Source organism: Coffea arabica, chromosome 5e, assembly GCF_036785885.1.
Source record: "Coffea arabica cultivar ET-39 chromosome 5e, Coffea Arabica ET-39 HiFi, whole genome shotgun sequence".
Lineage (NCBI taxonomy): Eukaryota > Viridiplantae > Streptophyta > Magnoliopsida > Gentianales > Rubiaceae > Coffea > Coffea arabica.
Genome location: NC_092318.1, coordinates 50305625 through 50331425, shown reverse-complemented (window position 1 = coordinate 50331425; position 25801 = coordinate 50305625). Strand labels below are relative to the sequence as shown.

The window sequence follows — 25801 nt, the reverse complement described above, 5'->3', positions numbered from 1 at the left end:
GATGCATCTTGGAATTATTAGGAATATCCCAATTGCTTTATCCCGTGAATAGCTAAATTTTTAGTCATCTTTACGATAATAAATAATAAAGCCTGTGTAGTTAATTTGATGTTAATTTTCAAATTTATATTTATCTCTATTATCAACTTGCACACAAATTCTACGCAATCAAAAAACTATTTCTCTCCAATTTTTCGTTAGGATGATGTTTGAATTGTAGTTTTTCACAGCAAAATTTTTAAGTTTTTCATAAACATATTTTTCAATTATCTTTTTATCTCACGTACTTCAAATTACTATAATAAATATTTCTACATAAATTTCAAAAAATAGCAATTCAAATGGACCTAAGTTTTCATTATTCCAGTGGAAGAAATCTTATTAATAAGTAAATTTTCCACCAAAGAAAGTGCTGGTGGGATCGAATTTTAACAGATCCACATCTTGCAAAAGATGAAAATTATTAGTTCATGCGTGTGGTCTAAACCACGCGCTGCTGCTTCCGACCCTTGCACTACACCTACTCCAAAAGTTGCTTTGCATGTGCCTCCGATTTGGTCAGACCACACGCCTCTGCCAACATATTACCACATTTTTTGCATCTTGATTCTACATTTTGTAGTTGTAATCCAATAGTTTGTTCAAATACGTGCAGTCATAGTAAGAAAGCTAGTTTAACGTGATTTAATTTACATCAAATATGAGTCATTAGTTTGTTCAAATGCATGTAAACTGGAAAGGAATGGATTAAGTGGTAGGGGAAATTCTAAATTCGAAACCTTTTATTTGCGATAAAAAAAATAAAAATGTGTATTAATTTTGTTTATTTTCAAAATTTATTCTTATCTCTATTATCTATTAACTATTATCTCTATTATTAACTCACGCACAAATTCTATGCAACCAAAAGTATCTCTCTCCAATTCTCACGTTCTCCATTACTAGCCGTTTGTTTACTTCCAATTATACATATTTCTGTATAACACACTTTTAATTACATGGTATATAAAATAGTTATATACACTTGCACTATTTTTGTAATTCTTTTAATTAAAAATATTTTTTTACGCGCATTGAATGCGACTCGATAGCTAGTTAAAATTCATTTTATAGACATCGTCTCCTTCCTTCTCTAATCCTATTTCCCATTTAATCTAAACACTTCCTTGCATTCATTCAACCGTCCACATGTGTCGTTGTGTAACCGCCACCACGCACTATACTTCAACTCCACGACACCGTTTTACTGCGTCAGAAGCACAGATCTTCAAAACCCAGTGTTGACTCACGCCGGTTGCATATAGCCCCTGTTCCATAGGAATGCCTATATAGTTTGGATTTTTTAATGCTATTTTGGCTTTCTTGTGGAGTTTGTTAGTATAAATTTGGATCAGGGTTGTGTATAAATTTGTTTCTTTTCTTTTCCTTTCTTCTTGAAGGAAAAAAAAAGTTTAGAGGTGGCAGCAAAATGGGAAGTGTATTGGAGGCAACACTACTACATCATGTAGGCATTGTGTTGATAGTGCTATGGATGCTCAATTCATTCAATTACTGCAGCCCAGTTGCCTACTTTATCTCTTTTGTCTATCTTTTTCTGGTAAGTCAGCTTGTATGCTTTTTGTTTTTGTTTTTTTTTTTTTGATGGTTGGATTGGATGCTTGAGATGTTAAAAGTTTTGATTTTGACTGATGAAGGTTCATGAGATGTATGTGGTAAGATTGAGGAAGACACTGGAATTTGAGGAGAAAAGAAACTCAAATCAAAGAAAGGTAAGACTTATAAGCAAATTCTTCCAGCTGTATTCCTCTGGTTACTGTGGGTGATGAAATAGACTATGCGTTGGAAAGATGATAGCAGAAAGGTGGCATGAAAAGTTTGTTTGAAACTGAATTGAATTGTACAATTTTCTTTGATTTCTGGCTTTTGCTGTTACTGATGGGTAATAAATCTACTTTTCAAGTGAAGGGACTTTTAGGATTTAGATTCTTTCACAGATACCGTAGAAGTGGTTCTCAGGCCCCTCTTCTTTTGCTTTTTGCAGATTCTTTCTGACTCTGAAACTGTACGGTGGTTGAACCATGCCGTTGAGAAGATGTGGCCTGTTTGTATGGAGCGGATTGTTTCGCAGAAAATATTATTGCCTATTGTGCCATGGTTCTTGCAAAAGTATAAACCATGGACTGTGGTATGTAATTAAATTCCTCTGTTGCGTTATCAAAAGGTTATATAAGGATGCTATTGTTTTCTGCATTCCAGTTGTCTGTCTTATTGATGCTATTTGGAAGGTTAGTTTGTGGTTGTTACGCAACACTAATATGGTCTTGATGTGCGCATCACTCTTGATTGCTTCGTGATATCTGCAGAAGGAAGGAGTTGTTCAAGAATTATGCTTGGGGAGATCCCCACCAATGTTTACAGAAATGAGGGTTCTTGATCAATCTAAAGGCGATGATCACTTGGTATGTGGTTTGTGTTAAGAGCACTAATCTTCAGCAGTTTGCTAGCACATTTTTCGTTAGATTCATTTGACGCTTATTTCCTCATACTGCTTATCAATTGCAGGTACTAGAGTTGGGACTGAACTTCCGAACTGCTGATGATATGAATGCATTGCTTGCAGTTAAGCTGCGGAAAAGATTGGGTTTTGGGATGTGGGCGAGGTTGCACTTGTTAGGCATGCATGTCGAAGGAAAGGTAGGTTACCCGATTCTCAAGTCCTAGCCTCAGTATGGCATCTTGGAAGAATCGTGCCAGTTTCTAGAGAATTCTGCATGTACTATATTCGTAAATGCATATACTTGCTTTCTATTTAGCTTCATTTTTGCCAACTGAGGATTTCTCATTTGTAATCTTCTAATAGAATGAATTGCTGTAGTTAATAGTTATGCTCCACTAGCCTATTTGTTGCCAAGGAAAATGATTACTTCTCGTAATAGTTCATGCCCTGAGACAAATTTTTATGAAAATTTTCACTATTTTGTTTTCAGGTCTTGGTTGGGGTGAAGTTTATACGAAAATGGCCCTTCCTTGGTCGTGTGCGTCTATGCTTTGTTGAGCCACCATACTTTCAGATGATTGTGAAACCAATATTCACCCATGGCCTTGATGTTACTGTACTTCCAGGGATTGCAGGATGGCTGGTAAGTCAATGTGGAAAGATCTGTTTAAATGTCTCTTTTTGTATGTCTGAGAGCATGTGAGTGCCTCAAGCGTGCGAGTCTGTGTACCAGTTTATCTAACTCATACTAATTGTCTACTTTCCTGTTTATTAGGATAAACTTCTGGCTGTTGCCTTTGAGCAGACACTTGTTGAGGTAATATTCTTGGACCTATAATACTTCATTTGCAATCTTCTCAATGATTAGGAAATTACTGCATCTCGTTCTTTTTTAACATTTCATTCTTCATGTTCATTTATGAGGATAAAATTTGTTGGAAGTGTTCTTAATGCAACTAAACATGCTTGTGGAACTTTGCAGCCAAATATGTTGGTGGTTGATATGGAGAAATTTGCTTCACCGCAAGCAGGTAATTTCATGACCCAAGTTTACCAATTAAGGTTCCAGACATTCTTGGGTTCTTCCCATGTAATGGTCCAACTAAGCATGTAAGCCAACATCTTGTTGACTTGATGGGATTCGTCTGATGCTGATGCTTATATTGGTGTTTTTGGAGGATTATGGAACTAATGTACTAATACTACATGTTGTAATAATCGGTAGATGTATTTGGTCCATTAGGGTCAGAGGAGCTTGGTTTTTGTTTGTATTATAATTATTGGGAAATATATGGTTGATGGTTTCAGTACAATGAGTGTATTATATTTTATAGTCCTCAAATAATACTTATTCCTCTTTATATGTTTGTTATTAATTTTCTGTTGATACATCAGAAAGCTGGTTCTCTATTGATGAGAAGCAGCCTGTAGCTTATGCTGTTGTTGAAGTAATTGAAGCAGCTGAAATGAAGCCCTCGGATCTAAATGGTGAGCTCAAACACGTTGATGACATCTTGTACAAATGACAATATACAATGACATGTACATGTGTATTCATTTAATTTGTTTTTCAGGATTGGCTGATCCTTATGTCAAGGGCCAGCTTGGTCCTTACAGATTTAGGACGAAGACGCAGAAGAGGACACTAACTCCAAAATGGCACGAGGAGTTTAAGGTCCCCATCCGTACCTGGGAGTCACCAAATGTTCTTGGAATCGAAGTTCGGGACAAAGATCGTTTTGTCGATGATAAGATGGGGTCCGTGCTTATTTTCAGTTTGGTTTTACTGCAGCTACAAAGAATTATATTTAAGCTTATCTTTTGAGTTTCTCAGTTTATAATTTGTAGAGTGGTTCTACTATCTCTCTTTCTCTCTTGAAATTTGCTTCCATGCCCAGATAATTTTTTATTAAATTGTCTCTATTTTCTGCATGTGGTAATTGGTTTCATTTTTGTTTCTTTTTGTGTCGTAGTGTTAGTCTCTTCTGATTTTAAACACCACAAGGGTCGTAAGGAAATTTTCTTCTGAACGTTAAGAAGCTAGAGGCTGTTTTCTATTTCATATTTTATGTTCAAATTTTTTTGGTGAAAAGAGTAGTATGACTGACATCAAGGTGATTCCTTGTCCTCCATCGTGTGATGGTAATTTGATCTTGTGATCTAAAGCCTGTGAAACATATGAAATTTCTTACTACTTTTTGTAACGAAATAATGATAGTAGGGCCTCATGATATTTTCAGGGAATGTTCCATAAACCTAAATGAGTTCAGAGATGGCCAGCGGCATGACATGTGGTTGTCTCTACAGAATGTTAAAGTAGGACGGCTACATCTTGCAATTACTGTGACTGAGGGCAATGGAAAGGTGATCTTGGTGCTTGATTTAAGTAGTTACTTGCCTGTCTTTTTTAGGGTTCCCGTTGTGTTCTTGATGATAGTGATATATAATTACTAGTTTGCTGAAACCAGAAGAAGAAACTTGCAAGGATTAATTGATTGTTTCAGTTTACATTATTCCCAAGAGTTTAATTAATGGCTTTGCAAGACATATTACTCAATTATTGTAAAACCTGTGACTATTGTCGACACAAAGGTGCTTGAGGGCTTTGTGAGACATGGTGCTCGTTCTTTCGGATTTTGTGTTTACTGTTCCCTGAGTAATAATTCATGTGCAGGGGTCTAATGAACCATTTGGAAAAGAGAATTTAGATGAATATAAAAGAGAGTCATTTGCAACCGATTCAACTAATCAAGGTTCCTTCTCATCGGTTACATCTGAGAAATCTCTGAAAGTAGCAGATGCTTATGAGCCTATAGATGTTGAAGGGCAACAGGAAACTGGGATATGGGTTCATCGTCCAGGGAGTGAAGTTGCTCAAATATGGGAGGCAAGGAAGGGGAAGAGTAGGATCCTTGACACCAACATTCATGGTGAGGGTGTTGACTCTGCAGGCACCTTCAAGTCAACAGCATCTGGATCACGTAACAATGACAGTAGGAATGCAGAAGAAACTGCAGGTGCTGAAAAAGAGCATTCTGCAAATGCTGTAAAAAGGGGCTTACATAAGATGAGTTCATTGTTTCATCGAGGACAGAGAAGTGAGAAGTCTGTTTGTGTTGAAGAGCCACTTCCATCGCGACACATTAATCTTCGATCCATGAATTCTGACGAAATTGGTGTGAAGTTCATAGTGGATGACCCTGTTACTGCTCCATCTGCTCAAAACATTCCGCAACCAGATGGAAAAGAAAGTTCTGAAGATAGTGGGCCCGAAAGTCCACACAGGGGCAAGGTAAAAGACAGGGCAAAAAGCATTTTAAAGCAATCTGCTTATGGCATAAGGCACGCTCTTTCCAGGAAAGGATCAAAGAAATTTTATTTTGAATCAAAATCACAACCTACAGAAAGGGATGTTTCAGTGGAATCTACTACTTCTGAAGAGGATTTACTTCCATCAGTGGTTTATACCCCTCGTGTTGAACCAATCTCGGTTGTCTCCTACCCCATCTCTGATCATGACAAAGACTCCTCTAGTCCTAGTAAAAACAGAATCCAGTCTCCTTCGAGTGATGTTGTAAAGGATATTGTAATACAAGAAGAAAAGGTTATTCCCGAATCTAAAATAGGTGATGACGAATCCGGCTGCATTCAGAGAAATGAAGTAATTGAAGAATCTAAGAGTAGTCCCAAGCTGCCTGGTGGAGATATGAAGGTAGACAAATAGTTTTTATTTTTTTCTTAGGCTCAAGAGGTAGTTGGTCATGTGTTAAAAGTGCATACTGGTTGGGAGATAGACTTGGCTTTGTAGATTGAGGTCTTTGGTGATCTGTATGTACAGCTGTTTTTGCTGGATATCATAGACAGAGTCATGCTTGTTTGATAGTACATAGTTTTTGGTTCCTGTAATTTGTTCAATCTGTTGGCTGATGTTTAAAACTGAAGAGATTTTCTGTAAAGATGTTCGAATTCTTTTTAGTGACGGCAATTATGAAAACTACCTTAGCACTTTTGCTGATATTCACTTTCCGCATCTTCTGCGACTGGGTAACTTTCTGTCTAATGTGCTCATGCATCGTGACACTACAGGTCCCAAAACGCTATATTGTCGTGACACTAGGAAATTGCCGCAGACTTAAACTCGAGCAAAAACTGCAGTTGTAAATCAGCTACTTTAAAGTCCAAACTTAGAAGTACTGCATTTATAAATCAGATCCTTTCGAAATTTGAGTTCAGTATGAACAGCTATTGAAAGTTGTGTGTAGTGATCAATTGAATATCCTACTGTCTCGATATTTTTAAGGCTATCTGGGAAAAAATTTCATTAACCACACAAAGAAGTCCATTCATAAGCTGAGTGCTAGAAGAATAGTATAGAGATTCAAGTATTATTTTTTGAGGGAGAGGGGGACCTTTGTGGCCCTTGACCCTTCTGCAGTCATTAGGTGTGAACCATTTCTTTTGTTTACTGATTTCGTTGTTTAAGACCACCATGGGTCTGTCGATGATACTGAAACCACCAGAAACCACAGAAACAGCCAGAATGAAAACTCTAGGATATCTATGAGCTAACCAGAAATCTGGGCTGGTGCGTAAAATGTATTATCTTTCAGGAATGTTGGATATTGAAATGACAGTTTATCCCCATTTTACATGCTTGGTGATGCCAATAGATAACAGAACAGCTGCTGTTGCATTTCTATGACTTTAAGCTGTCCCGAGGAAACAAAATTTTGTGAGCTCCAGCTCTTTCCCCTGCTCAGCTACTCGGAGAACTAAAATCTGCTATCAGAGTTCTTTTCACAAATTCAGAAAAGAAATCTGGGCAACCATACCAAGTGACGGATAAATCTCGTAGACATCTCACTGTTAGTACTGTTAAAGTATTCAGTTTGATCCCAGTTCAGCAGCAGAGAACTGCCAGAAGTTGCACATCTGACTATTCAGGCAAGTAAAACCAGTACATAGACCATCATATTGACAGCCTATACAACACTTTCTCAATGCCAATGCAGGTGTTATTTAGCTGTGCCACCAGTGAAGGAAAGCAGGAACTTGGCTCAATCTATGACTAAAACCAATCAATGGGTCCCCTGACTTTTGCCCTCGAAGCATTAAATCTTTTGATTACTGACTAACATCACAGCTACTTCGACTTCCATCAGCAGATCGTACACATATATCATGCTGGATTAGCTTCCAACAATTTCTTCGTAAGGGAAAATGGTAGACTCAATCCTACCAGAAACCAGGCACTGAACAATGCGCTTCCACATCCCCATTTTGGGAACAAAACCCTGTCTTGTCATTTGTTTCAACGCCCATTCGACATCTCCCACAAGATTTTCATTGCAAAACCCTTGTATCACCAACTTGTAAGACTCGAAACTTGGATTTACACCCTTCTGAATCATTCTACACATCAAATCTTTCGCCTCAACAAACCTCTTGGCATCAAGTAAACAATACAAAACCTCCTGATAAGTTCCAGGATTTGGATCGCACCCTTTAATCATCATCCTATCATAAAGCTTAATACCCTCTTCGACTCTTCCACTCTTTTTAAGCCCTGAGATCAGTATATTAAAAGTGATCGCATCAGGCTCAATACCATCCCTTTCCATCCTATCTAGCAACCCAAATGCATCATCAGGACGCCCACGATCACATAAACCATGCATTATAGTGGAAAACGTTCTCACATTAGGCCTAAAGTTCTGCTTCGGGAATTCATCAAGCACAGCAAAGGCAGCATCGATCTTCCCACATTGGCACAACCCTTTGATCATAATATTCAAACTACAAGCATCAATTTCAACTCCCAACCTAGAAGCACCCATATAAACCTCGTGAATAACTTCAAATTGCTTAGCTGAAACAAGCAAATTCAGCACAAAATTGAAGGATTTAACAGTAGGCCAGCTCTTATAACTATGCATATCAAAAAGGGTCTTAATAGCACTATTTATTCTCCCACCTAAATTACCATAAATCTTCATAACATTAACAAAAAACTCCTCAGAAAGTCTGCATTTTCTTTCAAGCTTGATTTTTTCCATAAGGGCTTCAATTGCATCAAAATCTTTGGCTAGTGCAAGCTTATTTATGACTGTAGAGTAAAGGGCTTCATTGGGATTGTAGTCTTTCCTTTGCGAGATTTGATTGAACAATGGAAGAGTAAAGTTGGGATCTTTAAAGGATTGGAATATTTTGATGGTCTCATTTGGGCTTAACCAGTCTTTGTGGTTGGCTAGGTTGGGGATATGGGATTCTTGGGATGGAGAAAATGGATGAGAGGACGTTAAAAAATTTGATCTTTGCAGAAGAGATTGATAGAACAGTGAAGATTTCAAGATGGCTAGCCGGAATTTGGCGTTCTTGACAAGCAACGAACGTGAAATCATGGTCTTCCCTCTGAGATTGTGTCCGACGAGCTACAGGATGGCTTCAAAGCTGCCTAAAGTCTGCACCTTTTATGTCATCCGTCTTCTTCATTTTTCTCATAATTTGATCTATCTTTTTCATTTTTTGTCTAAATCGTTTTTTGTCATTAATGTTTGATATTTTGGTTCTTTTTTATTTGTTGTAATATCACGTAAATGTTTAAAATTTACAGATGCATATAAGGCAACATATCCACACTAGCAAATTCTTGGCTCTTAACAATAATGTATACATTCAAACTTGTTATTTTCTTGTTTTTTACAAATTATGTCAGCACAGAATTCGACTTAGGGTTGAAAGAACAAGTCTAGAATAGATGCAATACTAAAAAAATACCTTCAGCTGGCAGAATTACAGCAAAACAGTATACACCAGAAGTGTTTAAAATGTAATAATATCTTTTAGACAAGAGGTCTTGATTTTTAGATCTAATTGCGGGAACATTTGTTTACAAGATCATCATATGCTTTGCACAGAGAATGTGAAATGCATTGATTGGTCTACAATGCATATGAGAATCAGTTCAAGAAAGGAAGTCACGATTTAATTTGTGCAACAAAATTATCTTGAATAGTCACCTCTTTCATTTATAGGGTGGAAGCCATTTTTTATTTTCCCACAATTTTCATAATGAATTATTCAGCCCAAATAAAAAAAAAATTAACTTAGGCGACATGTAAAAATTAACAAAATTATGCTAGTAAAATACACTAGCATCACAGCAAGAAAACATCATTTAAGTTTCAAGAATACTTGATGCAACAATTAAGTCCAACTTTAAGCCTGTAAAAGGTGTATGATTGTCACTAGGACAATTCATTGTTATAGGCGGATGAATGCAATTGAAAGCCAATAGGAGCTTAAACATCTAAGCCTGTCTCCTTATTCCCTGAATAAATAATGAGCTTAGCATAGGATAATTGGTTATCCTAACTATACACGAAAATGATTTTCGTATTACTTCTGCATGTACAGATCTTATGTACATTAAACTCGATTACAGTTAAGATCATCTATGCTTCTTCTTCTTTGCTGCAAGAATTGGTTGAATGTGCAGTCTCCTACTGAAAGCCTCGTTGAAAAGGAAACGAGTCTGGAAAGCTGAAATGATGGGAAGCCATGCCAGACAAGCAATTGGTGCAAAAAGAACTATACCCATGCCATAATCATATGCTTGAACAAAAACCCTGGTGAAATGCCACAATGCAGTGCCTTCAATCTTGGGTCTAACAGCTTGTGCAACCTGGATATATTGTCACTTTAGTAAAAGAAGTGTACAGGTCATACATGACTGCTTTCATAATCAAACGAGGTTCATTCTGAACTTACCAATATCAACCCCCAACCAGTTGGCAGAAAGGCCAGACAGCAAACAACCAAATCCTTGAAAGATAGATCACAAATGATTGACAGAGTAATAATGGTAGCCAGAACTCCAAGGAAAATTAGTGCTTTAAATAGCCGGAATACTAGGTGATAGTTCGCACTGAAATATTTCCTCCCCAAGTTCACCACCTGTATAGCATGTTTCATAGGTAGCACAGTTGAGGATCCATTACAAACTTACATGAACGCGAGTTATAAACACATTGTCTGTGAAGCTTAAGAAGACATGTAAAACTATAGCTATAGTTCTTTCAATCATATCGGCATCTCTTCCCTAAAGATGAAAACATAACAAAAAGGATGCACACATTGTCAAAAATTAGAAGATTGGGAGGTGGGATTTGGAATCACTACACAACAAGAAACACACTCCATTAAGCGCTGCTAGAATATCGTTTATAAGATACCATCCTTATTAGTGTCCAATTTGACTTCTGGTGGAGCTCAAACTAACATGTTCTCACATCCTGCCAGATATATCTAAAAAGAAAATTTAAAAAAAAACCAAGATTCATTCAGTCTCTGAAGCTCTGAATTTGATTTTCAACTTAAGTCCATCTTAAAGCCCAACAACATGGTGGAATTACTACAAGAAATTGTAGGTGACAATAAGGTAGCTTAAGAACAAGAGAACACCAATCCTGAAGCCATTAGTCAGGCACCTGAAAGCCTTAAATGATGTCTCTATAGAGTTTTTCCACGTCTATATCATGTAAAGAACCTTAAAAGTAAAATATTATTGATTGTGACTGATAAGGTTCCAGTCAGGTGAGTAAAAATGAAGGGGATGGAAACACACCATTATTGCATCTGATATGCATCAATTTAGTGCGATGTAATTGTCGCTACTGAATTATCAAATGAAAAAGCATCTAAACTACACATGTGGCACAAAGGGTTTATGGTCAAAGTAAACTTGTTGAAACATATTAAAGGCAACAACACTGATCTACATGAGGAAACAGCAGAAGGGAATTTTAATCTCATGCCTATAGGATGGGTTTTGAGTTACCTTGATCAGCAGAAAAATCATGACAATGACAACCCATGAGAGGACATAAACGATGAAATTTTTGTTTTGCCTGGATATGTCAAGGTGATAGACCAATCCATACTGATAAATGAAAAATCTAAGTGAAAGCAGGATTTCTATCAACCGAGAACCCAGCCCTGAATGACGAAGATGGTCTTGCTCATCATACCACCAGGACTGCCAACTCTTGTCTTGGTGGATTCCAATTCCACCTTGCTGCACAATCCACTTGTTCCAACCCTTCCAGTCATCAACTATCTTACCCCAGTTGAAACCCGAAGGATTAAACAGAAATGGCGCGAACAACCAAGTCATTGACATGAACCATATTGCATACGTAATTAACACATAAGCCATGTTGCTTTGGAAGGACCGCCTAAACAAATCATACACAATCAACAGAAGCAGCAACTCAAATCCTTTTACAAAGTGGCTGCGAGAGTACAGCCTATAGTTCTCAGTGAAGCTGGCATGGAAAACCACCACCTTACGGCCAGTTGGTCTATACTTGGCTCCTCCATGAAGAATAGTTCGACCATAATAGTGAGATTTTGTTCCAAAAGAAAAAGTAAAGAAAACGGCTGCTAGCTGCAGTTGCATGAGAACAAAATCTTTAAGAGCATTAAGGAATCCTCTTTCAAGTCCAATCTCTATCACCATAGGTAAGCCTGTCAAGAGCCCAAGCTGGATAAATGACTGGGAGGCCAGAGCAGTTTCTAATGATTTTATGTTTTGTATTCTAGCCTCAAGAAGCAGTGCTCTTTGTAAACCACTAAGGACCAGGTATAGCTGCCCATATAGGAATACGTATATTCCAATTACTGATATCTGCATAATGTCAACAAGCATGAATATTTATTCCAGAGTCTGCATAAGCAAAACGCAGACTGTAGAAGGCAAAAGGAATATAGACTTAATTTTGCATGTGAAAATTACTATTTCAACAGTAAGCAATCTTTCTAACGAAGAACTATTGCTCTCGGTAGAGAAACTGACAGAGATGCAGCATGAAGTGCAACAAATCATATTTACTTGATTCTATCGCATTTTTTTGGAGCAGAATTGGTGATATTTAAGAGGTTAAAGCACACTAATGTTTCAAGATTTTTTTGTTTTGTTCTAAGAATGTCTGCTGGAAAACTCTCGAGATTAAACAGAAAAGTGCTAGATAAAATCATAAAATTTGTAATTCACTTCAAAAAGAAGGATATTTGATTACCAGGCTGTTAAAGTAAAAGCCAATGGTGGTGAAATAACAAGAGAGCATTCGGAAGAAGTCAAATCGACGCCCAAGGCGGTATATATCACGGCTTAGAGTTTGTTCACTGTTGCCATTTGCTACTTTGGCTTCAAACTTTGAAATTTGGTTGAGACCAACATCACGCCCTTTGCCAACTTGCATATACTCGTGATAAGTGATATTTCCCCGTCGCAGTGTAGTATTAAAACCTACAGCACATAAAATTAGTTCACCAGAACAAACTAAAAATCCTACCATCCACAATTTTATGTCTTCAAAAGTTTGACTTGGCATGATACTTCTAACAAGAAAGTGCAGTATCTTTATCTGTAGGAACCACCATATGCAAAGACTGAAGTCTAAGGAGAAAGTTTGAAGCATGTGAGAATATTTAATTCCATACAAGTTAATTAGAGGAAACACATTAGCTTATAGTCTTAAGTTTTGTTTTCAATAAAAAATGGAGAATATTATCCAACGGATAGTAAAGTAAGAGATTTAATAAAAAAAGTAATGCATCTACTGAAACAAGGAATCACTTTTACTACCTGCAAACACATCCTCGCTCAAGTTTACTGTCTTTGATGCTTTGCTAACTCCACCTCTTGTTAGGTGAAAAATTCTCTCAAACAAATCAGGATGTCCATAATGGAATCTAACCCTGTATTACAAGTTTAAGAGGAAAACGTCACACAAGCATAAGCACTTTTCTTAATATCAGATTAATAGAATAAAGAAATTGATAAAAAAAAACCCTGCATGCAGCTTGTCTGTGATAACTAAATGTCAATCGTACTTCAAAGTACTAAATAATTATTCATAGAATTTCAGGTTCTTGTGCATTACTATGATAGCTTGGCACCAATATGACAAAACAAGAAAAATTTTACATCTCAGTTGTAAAAAACAAACATCAGCCAATATCTCTTTTATTCTCTAGTCAGAAGACACCAATATAAGTTATCATACATAAGTAATAGAACAAGGCATTAATAACCTGAGTGGATTAGCTAGAAGTCTTTGGCCGATGGTAACAAAGCTGGTCTCTTGATATGACATGAACCATGCTAAAGAAGATACACTGCAAGTGGAGAGGTAGATAAGATCATTCAGCAGGTTTCAAAAAGGTGGTAGAGGTTATAATTGGACTTAGCCATATCCAGAATTAGTATTCATGAGTCCTAAAAGCTGACCTTCCTGTAAATATGTGTTCTCTCATCCCAAGAATTGTGGGAGGCCTCTGTCCTCGCTCGCGGAGGAATTCTTGTAAGATATTTCTCATCTTGAAAGCTTCTTCCATATAATTATCCTACAAGAAACAAGCTCAGGATGACAATATCCTCAACCATCTTATCTTCATCTAGTCAAGGCTGAACTTACTTGGTTCATATCTATTGCTTGGAGAGCTTCACCACGGGTGAAGATTATTGAGTGGTTCTGATTCTCGGGTTTTCCTTCCCCAATATTTGGTGGACCTGGGAGTTTTATGCGATATATCTCCTACAAAAGCGAAGGGATCTAAAAGTGAAGCACAATACTGATATAGGAAAACAAAGAAGACATTGTTCAAATGCAGAGACTCAAACCTATCTTTTGATGGTATTAAGACTGTAGGAATGCATGTTTTTAGTTAATTTTGAACAGTGAATGCTTTCTGCTACCAAGAAACACACTTCTATGGAAGTTCAAGTCAATTATGAATAGGCATTATTAATTATTTTAATGTTCTATAGAGGGGAAACATATTTTGATGAATCCTGCAATTCTTTCATTCACTTTTCGTTTAAACATATGTTGCAGTTCCTCTTCCACATATAATTTGTATGCTGTGCTTTTACCATGCAAGAATATGGCCTGAATCACTTCATGGTCTTTGTTGTATGAATGCACTTCTATCAAATTAAGCACTTCTATCTTGTTCACAGTTTTTTTTCAAATGCTGCACAAATCAAAGGTGGTACCTGGTCAAAACCATTGACAGCTTTGACTAATACAGATGAATATACTGTAGGAGGCCTATCTGATACAATCTTCTCTTTCTCTGATACAATCTTCTCTTTCTCTTCAACATAAGCAACACGGAGTGAAGGATACCTACAAGAAACAGTTATGTAGGTAAAACAAAAATGCACTAAAGAATTCTCAGTTTAAACAAGAACTACCACAATAGTCAATTGAAAAGTTCCTTAAATAGTCAACTCTCTTGCACACTTAGTTCGTTCATCTGCAATATCTATGCGTTTCATTAAAAAATTTACCTTATCATCAAGTCAAGTATGTCTTGAGCCTGAGGGTTTCCAGAAGATTTATGTGAACCAAACATTTGACAAGAAATAACATGCGTAAATTTCATGTCCGCAAGTGCATCAAGTTGAGCTGATAATGTATCGTTCCCCTTCCCTATGGCATCATAACCTTGAAGAATATCTGTTTAAGAGAATTCAAAATTTGCAACTAGTTTAAATGCTTATTAAGCAGGCAACAGGTTGAAAAAAAAAGGTATCAAGCTCTGCTTTTTTCTGTAATAAGTAACGTTTCATGCAATCATTAAAGAATAGTAGTAGGAAGCAGGCCAGTAATGACAGATACCATCATCTGCAGCCATGTCAAGAAATGCCTGCAACTTTAGGGCTTTCTGATAGTACATCATCCCCCGAACTGCAACGTGTATATGAGAAAACTTAGAAGTAAACTGTAATAGTTTTTAATTTTTATTATTCAGAAAACAGACACCAGTTTCCTAAGAATAAAATGGCACCACAAACCTGTTCGGCATAGAGTTTGCCCTCGAAAAGAAGCCCAATTTCTAAGATCCTCCTCATTTATTTCATCATTTGATGCATTAAGGTTTTCAGTTCCAACACGTTCCAAAAAGTTTTCCCACTCATCTGAGAGACAATGATAAAAGGAGAGTTGAGTAATCTGGACATGCTTTAAAATATTAACTTTCCAATACTGCTGAAAAGGAAAAGAAGAATATATAAATCACAGCCTTAAGAGGTCCTGCATGCAGTAACCTGGGAATATCTTCTGCATATAAAAGAGGATTGAAACGCCTTCTTTGTTAGAATGAAGCTCTTCTGATGAATATTTCACATCCTCCATGTAGTGAGGAGTCAGAACACTGTTTAAACAAAAGCCTCCAGGTCAGGACAAACTATAGGTATCACAATATCTTCAGATAATAATTAGCAATAATAGTATGTCATGGAATTCAATGACTATAATGCTGTCTCTTTTGTTGTCAAGTGGTTTAGTAATTAGAAACTCTACTATTAAATCAGAAGAGTGCCTGGCAATAATACTTCCAGAAAACCACCCTTATGTTTGACCTGAAAGATAACATGTTGCGCACTTTTGGTGCTCTCGGCATATCCATAAACAAAGAAGTTGCAAAAAATGAAATCCGTCTTTGAGCTTCCAAGTTTGATGGTATGTCCATGGCTTTATCTCTTGTGGTAAGCAGCAAAAGAAAACGCTTGATCTGACCCCAAAAACAAAAAAAAAAAAAAAAAAAATCAGCTCTGCAATATTTATAAGTTTAATAATGTAAAGGAACCATGTATTTGCTGTTCATGAAACATGTATCATCGAAAGTTAAGATATGCACCTTGTCCACTATAAGGCCACTATCTGGCAGTGGAAAATGGATAGAACGAGCCGAAGCAAATAATTGTGGTTCTATGTGCGTGAAAAGTTCAGAATCATCTCCATCACGATGAGCATAAAGAGAATCCAATGTTCTGGAACATTTAGGCTGATATCAACATAATTGATTTCAATGCATGTTAGGTAACCAAAGAAATCCTTCTTCCAGCTTACCTACATCCCTTCAGCATCAGATCACTGGTAACAATTTCAAATATATCTTGCAGTGCTTTCACAACATTACAGTACTGTTCTTCATTTCCCTCAACCTTAATGAAGAAAAGGTATCAACTAGAAGGAGTTGGATAGGTGTCATGCTGAAAAATGAAGAGAAACCATTCGAGATTTGTGTGCAACATTTTACCAGTAGTTCGAGTAATTCAACACATTTAGTATGTAGAGCTGGTAATTCACTCATGTTCAAGTCCTCAAGAAGTGTTGAGCACCCTATACTTCCCTCGATTTCATCCAATATTCCAGATATAATCCTGAATGACCAACCGTACAAGATAAATGAGTATTCAAATTTTGTTATTAAAACATGCAGGGAAACTATAGGGCATATAATGAAAAATAGATACTGCGATGGATCATTAGATTTGTTTATGGCATCAATTCATTCTACTTACTCTACCTTTGTTCAAAATCCCCAACTACAAGGATTTCAAGAACGTACTTCAGCGAGTCGTAACATTCAGTTACTACCAAGTACATGTAGTCATCTCTTTTAATCTTTCTCAAAAGATCAGCATCCTTTCCTGAAAAATCTCTTGCAATACTCAATGCAGTTGAGAACTGCATAGAAAGACCACAACTGAGAGATTTTTGAAAACAGCACTCGGGATCATCAAGAAATGCAGGAAACAATACCTTATTTGCCAGAAGGAAAACAGGCCAACGAATCTGGCCTGAGAACAGTTCTGATGACAAAGGCATTTTCATCAAATGCATTTCCCTGAGTTTTGAATATACCAGCATTAGTTTTCTACTATACCTTCATGGTCAAAGAAGAATCTGATATGCTTACACACCTGTTACTTATGAGGTCCTCTTCACGAAAGCTACTAATAATTTGGTTCCATACGACAACGAATTTCACAATACTGTTCTTTTCGAAAGCCTGAAAGTTCATAAATTATCTAGAATGGAAGCAAGGAAGTCTTAGAATTAATAATAACTATATCATGAAATAGATTAGTCCATACCTTTTCTCTCAGGCAGAGGAACCACTTACTGATTCCTTCCTTGTTATCTTTCTCCTTGTGTGGTATAAGATATGCACTGAATGCATCTGGCAAAGAGTGAAATCTAATTCTCAGCATTCCCAGTGTCCTAATCTGCAGAACATGATGAGTGAGAACATCTTCATACTAACTCTCAGCGAGCAAGAGACATATCCTACCTCACCAAGATGGTGAAGAATTCCATAAACTCCACCAAATATGGAACAATAGACAGAGTACCATATTTGTGCATCCATGAAATAGACCTGAAAACATTAGATAACTAATTATTCATATAATGACAAACAAAATTCTACATTAGCAAACAATACTTATTGCGGAAAATCATTTATTAACCCACATCAGGGACTAAGAGATTCATAAATACTAAATAGGGAAGCATTAAAACATTTTTCCTATGCTAGACATGTTGTCATACAGAGGATACTCAATGCTTTAAGTGTAAGGGATCATGTACAATAGAATTTAATCTTACAAGTATAATAGGAGCCCAAATAGCAGCAATTGCACCAGCATTACTCTTGACTGAATCAATAAACACAATGTCAGATTTTTCCAGTTCCTTATATAACCACCTAATATTGAAGGGATATATCAATAGACAATTACCTTTGGGAAAGAGCTCATGCCAATCATAGTTCTTTATGCCAATCCTCATGATCTGTCTAGTGGGTGATATAAGAGGTTTAATCTGGACAGTCGGGAAGAAATTAATACTCCCACCATTGCACTGGCAAGGATATATAGTTTGACTCTTTTGGTTAAACTGACTCTTTCACCAATTAACAATTTGTAATCATTCACTTACAGAAATTTTTAATTGTTTCAGCACAAGAAAATTTCAATTGCGAAAATGGAGGAAAAACATTCAAATGCTTACAAGAATTCTAGCTGGAAGACTTTAAAAAGAATCATACCAATTTTATGAGTGCAAAAAAATGAAAGTAGGTGGTAACACTAAGCGGCCAAAAATTTCCAAAAGATATGGAAAGACATTAAGACAACATAATCCCTTGCAATCATTAACATATTGCAATAATTAAACTTAGTGTTACTACATCCTGATTGTTCCACTTGAAAAACGAGATGGCTGAAGAAAGAACTCTTGAATTATAATGAAACAAGTATTGAGAAAATGCAGAAAGTAAAAGACTGACCTCAAATTGGTAACTGAATATGACCTTGCTTAGCATTAGAAGCACCCAAAACATAGTATACCTAAATGCAACACAAGGGATGCACACCTCAGAAATCCATCATAGGGAACGTCAATAGATAATGGAAAAGTTCTAAGGGAAAATAGATACTTGAACTGGGAAAGTTGGGTCTCTTGCATTCCACGTCCAACGTACAACCTAGGCTGAGTGATGCAAAAATTCAGAGGACAAAAAACCAGCCTAACAATCTAACATTCCAAAGGATGAAGACAAGTTGTACAGGATGATCAAGCAAACATGGGATATAGGAATTTATTTCAATGAAACTGAATGGATAAAAGCTTAACTTCGTGGGAACCAATAACAATGTCAATCTTAATAACCCTACAACTCAAGAAATATCAGATGATTTATGCCCATCCTGCGCCCAGTCAAGTATTGATTTCCTGGCTGTCTCCTGTTACAATACAAAATCTTATGCTCCCCTCTGTCCCACTAAGGTTGTTATTCTAGTGAATGGCATGGTACATGAGAAACTGATTTTTTCTTTTCCATCATTTCCACATATTACAACTGATATATGAAGTCATACCTGTCTCCACCATGACAACATTGTGCATATTCGAGAGTTTGAGGTCTCAATATACTTCCCAACCACAGGCACAAGGAATAGGACCATATCAAATGCATTAGTCATCAAATAGAATGCAACTGCGACCATATAGGAGGAATAGCACCACTCTCCAAGCCAGCTCTGGCTCTGTGTAGAATAACAAGTATATTTCCCTCTATGATTGATATAATATATAGGTAGTGTGATAGTCCATATCATTGGGACCAACACCTTCAGCACATTTCTTCTGATTTTATAGGAATCGATTGTGTTCCTTGCTTTCCATGTGAAGACAATGTCAAGAATAGCTGCAAGACAAATTATTTCAGTTTATGACAACTCAAAATTTGTATCCTGGAATTTTGAGAATTCACTCTGAATATCTTCATCAGGTTCAATTGAAACAATGAACATAAGATACATGCTGATGAAACAGAAAAGAAAAAAAGGACACACAACAATCGCGAAATATCATGTTGTTCATGTGTCAAGCAAGAAGCTGTGGTACTTTAGTGGTAAGAATTTTTTCCTGCCCTGATTTTTCTATAGCTTTCTGAGTTTCTGTCCGTTGTAAATGCATTTTGAGTCTTGCGACATTAACTAACAAAATTTCACCATATCTTCCAAAAGTAATGAACCTCGTATAAGTTTGAGAGCTGCTGATGTGATGAAGATGCTCATTACGTCCTCAAGAACTGTTGCGTCAAACACTTCAAGTGGAGATTCTAAATCATGCGATGCCATGATTATCATTGCCTATACCAAAGGAAAAATGACTCAATGATCCTGATAGGCAAAACACAGATAATTACTACTCATCTCTCTCCTCAACGCACACCTGAAGGCATAAAATTAAGAAACTCCACATTCTATCAAAACTTCTGAAGATTTGCCAAAATGAGCGAATCTCCACAAAATTTGTCTTTCCTAGCCATTTTCCTTCCCGCACTTTGTGTCCTTCATCGGGGATGTCCTGAAAACCACCATAAGCATGTTTAATGATCCTAGGAAGCAATTGATGACTTGGATCTTGATAACAAAAAACATGGATGACTTGATATCAAATGTTAATGGCCTATATGAAGCTGGTGTCTAGGCAGAAGTCTGAGCAATATCAGTGGAGGTGGTCTGCACGGGAACTAATGCCTATTTTCATAGAAATTTTGTCATGCAATACTAAACTTTTATACATGCACCATTTTCCATAATTGATAATTATGGTTTGATGTTAGACATTTAAAGTGAAAGGCAAAGTTTACCTCCATTTCTTCATCTTCATTAGGACTCTTCTTGTCTTCATCAGTCCTGACTGATTGCCGAGGCTTTTTTGTTTTGCTATCACTGGAAGGGTCTATACAGAAAAAATCATGTTCCAGACGCATAGGCCAACCTATTTGAAAACAATCCTCAGACCTGTGCATTTTAAGGAACAAGCAACTCAGGGGTAATTTCAACAACCAATGGTTCAACAGATGTAAAAGATTTCAATTAAGCAAGGAATTAGAGTCTGACCAGAAAAACTCATTCAAGTCATCATAGTTCCTCCATGAAGAATGGTCAGTTGTTCCATTTCTGTTTTTCATAGCTTCCTTCATTGATTTGAATGAAATTAGTGTTACAATATTGAAGTACTTAGAGATTCAGCAAATGTCTCCTTAAGTGCTCTAACATTTAGTACCTCATGTATGACTTTATATAGATGAAAGACTACATTATTAAGAAAAGACTCAGATCCTCCTCCATACACTGGCATAATCCGTTCTCCAGTTTCCATGCTTACAGCACCAACTAGCAAGCTATGTAGTTCATATGCCATCTGAAAGAACACGTGAAAAAAAAAATTCTTTCAAATTAGAGAAAGTTTTACTGGTCAACCAAAAAAAGTTCAAAAATATCTGTCAGGGAAAAAAAAATTGAAATCCATGCAGAGCTCTAATCAGCAAAAATCAGTTGAATATAATTGAGAACACCTTTAACATAGGTTTCAGGAATCTAAATGGATAATTGTGCAATCCAACGGGTGTATAACTACTCATTGCACAAATTATAAGATCAAGATTGTTACTTCCAAACCATAACTCAATCATATATGCAGTTTCAGAACTGAACATTTACATGTATGTTTATGCATATCTGAGAAAAACAAACTAAGGTAAAAGATAAAGTTTCCTAGAAACAAAGGGAGTCCAAGTAAAGAATATTGCTTATCAGTAAGAAGCCAGAGAAGAAAACAAACAGAGGAAGTGAGCCGAGAAGTCAAGTGAGGCTAAGATTGGAGACACAACAAAGAAAAACAACTTAAAGAAAAATCCAGTCTGAAGCTTGGATAGGAAAGCTCAATATCAAAGTTGCCATTTTACCATAAAATGGTTCTTCCACAGAAAGTAAAACAAGAGTTGCCATATTGTTAATCACAAAGAGAAACCATAAGTAGTGCTGACTTATAGAAAAGAGTTTTCTTTTCTCTCCAATTATGGACATGATAGTATTACCTTTACTTAGGTTTTGTGGTTTATGATGTAAGAAAAATCTTACTAAATCATGATTTGTCTTATGGTCAGAATAATGTAGACTGAATCAAGCAAGAAACATGAGGATGAAATACTGAACAATCTTGCTAAAACGATGGCTAAGATGCTTTGCACATTTTGTATGAGGACGAAATATTGAAAGACAATGAACGAACAGGTAAAGCAGCCAAAAGAAATGGCACAACATACATGGTGAAATATATAGCAGAGGCATTCTGGCATAAATCTTATGTTTGCAGCCTCTCCCCATATTAGAAGATAAAGTCCAATATAAAGAAGTTTATATTGTTGGGCTTCCTCCTTCAGATATGGCAACCTGCATTTAAAGCAGAATATCAGAAAAAAAATCCCTGGACTTTACTGATAATTATCTACGATAATTTGAATGAGAATGTCAAACAATTACATTGCAAGCTGAAGAAGAGATACAAACTATTGCCCTAGGGAAGTTCACTGAAGCCATTTACACCACTAAATACACTAGAGAAACTTCAAGGGCATAGGTGACAGAAAATCCTATCCTGGGACAAGAATGTAAGTAAGCACTATGAGAGTACGAATCTTACTGTATATTGCTTTTTCTCCCCAGAAATTTGCACCAATCTGTATAATTTTTGAAAAACTTCTTCATCAGTTCGTCCAAAGCTCCATCACCTAACTAGTATCATGAAATGAGTAAAAACCCAAACTAAGTAAACAATCAGTTATAGTAGAGAGAGTTCATGCTATAAGTGTTATAGCACCTTGGAGACTGATGTCTCCTTATGACTTTTCCGTATGTGAGTGTTAGCAAGGAGCAGGATCAAATGCTCCCTTTGGTTTGCAACATTTCCTTCCTGAAAGAAGACGAACAATGTTCGTATTAAAACATTCTCTTCCATCAGAAACTGTGGAGCTCAATGTAGAGAGGATGATATCAATGAAGAATATAATTTGTCTTGTATTGCAAATTGAAAGAAGAAAGGAGATCACCTGAAATCCAAAGCAAAACTGGAGCCAATCGAACAAATCCAGGCAAACTACCCTTCTACTAAAATCTTCAACAAATGGCAAACCGCGAACCTTACGAAAAGCAGCAACTGCAGCCTTGATCTGATTATTTAATGTAAAATTTTTGGTCAAAAATCAAGCTGTTATGATACAATTTACATATAACGCATGCAAGATGATAAGATTACTTGGCATAAAGGGCACAGTAAGTTGTGCGCATTCAAAGCATGCAGCAATCAGGAGCTTGATAACATGCAGAAAAAATAAATTTACTGGAACAAGTATCCATGAATGGAACTTAATTAATGCACATATTAAGACCTCGGGCAGCTGCATGATTGCTTGACTGGCACCTCCTTGATCCAGAGGGAGAATATTATAAGGGACATACAGTTCAGATTTTGCATTAATGCCCTCGCTCTCGGCAAGGACCTGCAATGTACAGCAAACTTAAAACCTACATATTCTATGGAAGTAGCATAACCTGGGAGGAAAACAAGTGAAAATATTTAAGCAAACAAAAAAAAATAAAACAGAAACTAAGGTAACCTGTGGACCGGCTGCAGTAGTAACTGTATTTAACACTTCGAATAAAGCTGAAGCAATAGCTCGGGCTTTTATCATTTTTTCGCTGTAAGAGAGAGATAAATAATGCGCTTACTCAACAACACAACTAAGCACATTGTTAGCATTTCAATAAAGCAAATAGAGTAACATGATTTGAAAAGAGAATGATCACCTGTTTTGCAAATTACTGTCTCCACTGTGCTTGATGATGAAGTCCTTGTACTCACGGTAAACACGTCTAAGTTCACGTATGTCACTCTTTTCCTTCCTCTTCCTGATTGTAATTTCTTCATCCTGTCGGTTACATAAATAGTCAGGGCACAGAATTTTATTACTAAAGGATAAGAAAGTTCCGAGAAAGTAGAGGAAAATTAGTTAATGAATGACAGATGGTGCCAGTTTAGGTGGCAGCCATTTTCAGCTTGATAGTATTTTACTTGTAAGAATTTACAAATTTGCCAATAACCAGAAGATACAGACCCATAGTAAGATCTGGAAAGTTCCTTCACAGATATCTTTTGTAACAAGACTATTGAGGGTTACTTACACTATGCTGAATCATTTTCTGCAGCCCAATCAAAGAGAAAAGGCACCAGAATAACAGCTTTGATGTATTTGTCATGGATGTAAAAGAATCATATCAGAGACATAGTGATTTTATTTTTTTAGGCCAGAGACATAATGATTAATAACTGCAGAGTTTGGGATTAAAAATGTTGAGCCCATCTCTTACTTGTAGAGCAGTCTGGTTGAAATTGTAGTCTTACAAAACAATAATCATTAAATTTCTTAGGATGAACAAACTTTGTCCGCTGAAAAAAGAAAGAGAAGATTGCTTGGTATTTGAAGAACATTTCCATTGATGGGGGCTTTCATTCAATTTTTTACCTGCTCAAGACGCTGAAGCAGAGAAGTCTTGAATTGCCGTACTCCTCGACCACTGGAATTTCTGTCCAAGTTATGTGCCACTTCAAATGCGTGAAAACGGCCTTCACAAAAGAATCAATCCATAAGTGCTTTATCGTTAGCATAAAAGATACAGACCAAACTCTCTTGAGTGCTATAATAATTTATGCGATCCCATTACAACCAAACCTTCTTTTCTTGAATGTGCTTATAAAAGCAAGGAAAAGAGCAACAAAATCACTCCTTGAAGTGCATTTTCTTTATTTTCAGATACACTTCTCTGATGTCTTCTGCAACATTTTTTCGACTGAATAAAATAGCACTTTTTTCGTTCGCTTATCATTAACAAATAAGAACAGATATGCCAGTGAATCAGTGTAGGAACTTTAGATTAATAGCCAAAAGGGTGAACAAAATCAAGACAAGAAACTCGGTTTTCTTACTGTCTAAACTAATTTAGCCTACAATTATCACAATACAAACCAACCAACCCATAGAGGATTTTCAATTCAATTACAAGAAATTCCATGTTGCAACACATTATAATTAACTAACACAATATCAAGAATCCAACACCTAAAACACCGAAATTTTTAATGACTAGCACAAGTTTCAATCTTTGTTTCTAAACCATTTAGGTGCTTACAAAGATAAGCCACGCGAGGCTCTTCAAGTTCTATCTGATTAGCAACACGAAGAAATTTTTGGATCTCTGAAACCAGAGTGACCGGCAATTTCTCACTGTCAAAGGGCTCAACCACATGGTCACGCCCAGAAGTGATTAATCTTGTAAAGGGTCTTGTATTAGTTGTCGTATATACTCTTCTGCTGCTAGTACTTGCAGAATTACTAGTGCTCGGATCTGCAGGAACAATCTCTGCCATTGTTCTTGGGAAAGCCAAGCAGAGCAAGAACTGAGATGCATGGAAGTATAAAAATGGGATCTTTGGTGTATATACATGCTGCTATTAAATTGTTATTGACAATCTGATTTTGCTTTTTGGGATGCTTTTTTTCAGCTTGGTGGGGTGGACTGATCTTTTTCACTTTAGCTTTTGATGAAATTTTGGGAATGTGTCTTATGGAGTCTGGAATGAAAGGGGAAGTTGGTGTTGAGTTTCTCTTTTTGAAGCTGTGTGCGATAGGCGGGTTTTTTAAAAGTTGGAAAAAGAAAGTGGAGGCCTAACGTGAGGGGAAAAGGTTTGGTAGTAAAAGGAGACGAGACAGAGCCATTGTTCACCTCGCTAAGGAATGACATTTGACGAATTATGAAATGGGGTTATGACAACCTCATAGAGAGTTCAAGAATTTGCAAATACACAGTACTCAGTTTCTATCCTTTCAGAAAGGAAAAGAGATGATCATGAAAGTCAAAAGCTAGACAGCATTAAAGAAATTCGTTCGATGCAACTTCATTGGTCTTCCTCCAGAGAAGTGATTGCAGACTTGATTGCACCTGTATGTTTTGTTAAAATCCCCCTATTATTAGTACTCACAATAGTTGATTGCATTGATCTGCTACAAATAAAGAACATAAAGCTAGCTTTT

General features: G+C 36.6%; 3 protein-coding genes and 1 non-coding gene across 6 annotated transcripts; 1 reads left to right on the top strand and 3 right to left on the bottom strand.

Moving 5' to 3' along the window:
* Positions 1–1162: 1162 nt before the first annotated feature.
* Positions 1163–6512, top strand: LOC113688006 (C2 domain-containing protein At1g53590-like). Its single transcript, XM_072049063.1, has 13 exons — positions 1163–1293; positions 1440–1597; positions 1695–1769; positions 2042–2185; positions 2364–2459; positions 2563–2694; positions 2988–3140; positions 3273–3314; positions 3480–3528; positions 3893–3985; positions 4072–4255; positions 4738–4861; positions 5172–6512. The coding sequence occupies exons 2-13, from the start codon at positions 1469–1471 to the stop codon at positions 6219–6221; spliced, it is 2271 nt and encodes a 756-aa protein (XP_071905164.1). The 5' UTR covers positions 1163–1293; positions 1440–1468; the 3' UTR covers positions 6222–6512.
* A 542-nt stretch (positions 6513–7054) lies between these two features.
* On the bottom strand, positions 7055–9028 carry LOC113688007 (uncharacterized). The gene has a single exon (XM_027205581.2). It carries the CDS (start codon positions 8896–8898, stop codon positions 7687–7689), a length of 1212 nt encoding a protein of 403 aa, XP_027061382.1. The 5' UTR covers positions 8899–9028; the 3' UTR covers positions 7055–7686.
* A 593-nt stretch (positions 9029–9621) lies between these two features.
* Positions 9622–25506, bottom strand: LOC113688005 (putative callose synthase 8). 3 transcript variants are annotated; one of them, XM_072049061.1, is made up of 41 exons: positions 24900–25506; positions 24236–24336; positions 23520–23641; positions 23330–23411; positions 23102–23212; positions 22763–22882; positions 22534–22626; positions 22357–22448; positions 21980–22106; positions 20938–21075; positions 20772–20848; positions 20519–20672; positions 20098–20232; positions 19898–20015; positions 19239–19567; positions 18797–18849; positions 18647–18707; positions 18099–18180; positions 17965–18014; positions 17648–17734; positions 17451–17582; positions 17277–17365; positions 17116–17200; positions 16880–17040; positions 16610–16733; positions 16420–16514; positions 16208–16340; positions 15930–16081; positions 15615–15721; positions 15363–15485; positions 15187–15255; positions 14856–15024; positions 14559–14691; positions 13978–14097; positions 13791–13906; positions 13595–13678; positions 13146–13258; positions 12577–12806; positions 11337–12185; positions 10268–10453; positions 9622–10181 (listed from the first exon to the last, which is right to left on the bottom strand). In XM_072049061.1, the coding sequence occupies exons 1-41, from the start codon at positions 25135–25137 to the stop codon at positions 9948–9950; spliced, it is 5874 nt and encodes a 1957-aa protein (XP_071905162.1). In that variant the 5' UTR covers positions 25138–25506; the 3' UTR covers positions 9622–9947. The 3 variants fall into 3 exon arrangements, with proteins under 3 accessions (XP_071905162.1, XP_071905161.1, XP_071905163.1); XM_072049060.1 differs by having other exon boundaries at positions 18099–18219; positions 24900–25251; XM_072049062.1 differs by lacking the exons at positions 22763–22882; positions 23102–23212; positions 23330–23411; ... (1 more) ...; positions 24236–24336; positions 24900–25506 and having other exon boundaries at positions 18099–18219; positions 22357–22444; positions 22534–22632.
* On the bottom strand, positions 15180–15258 carry LOC113688667 (small nucleolar RNA J33). The gene has a single exon (XR_003448032.1). It is a non-coding gene; the product is annotated as a small nucleolar RNA J33 (small nucleolar RNA).
* Positions 25507–25801: the final 295 nt, after the last annotated feature.

Coding starts and splice junctions, on each gene's coding strand:
- LOC113688005 (XM_072049060.1), bottom strand. CDS start 25,137: ATGGCAGAGATTGTTCCTGCAGATCCGAGCACTAGTAATTCTGCAAGT. Junction 19,568..19,897: donor AGCTCTCAAACTTATACGAG/GTTCATTACTTT, acceptor TTTGTCTTGCAG/CTATTCTTGACATTGTCTTC. Junction 10,454..11,336: donor TGATTTTTCTGCTGATCAAG/GTAACTCAAAAC, acceptor CATGCTATACAG/GTGGTGAACTTGGGGAGGAA.
- LOC113688007 (XM_027205581.2), bottom strand. CDS start 8,898: ATGATTTCACGTTCGTTGCTTGTCAAGAACGCCAAATTCCGGCTAGCC.
- LOC113688006 (XM_072049063.1), top strand. CDS start 1,469: ATGGGAAGTGTATTGGAGGCAACACTACTACATCATGTAGGCATTGTG. Junction 3,529..3,892: donor ATTTGCTTCACCGCAAGCAG/GTAATTTCATGA, acceptor TTGATACATCAG/AAAGCTGGTTCTCTATTGAT. Junction 4,862..5,171: donor TGACTGAGGGCAATGGAAAG/GTGATCTTGGTG, acceptor ATTCATGTGCAG/GGGTCTAATGAACCATTTGG.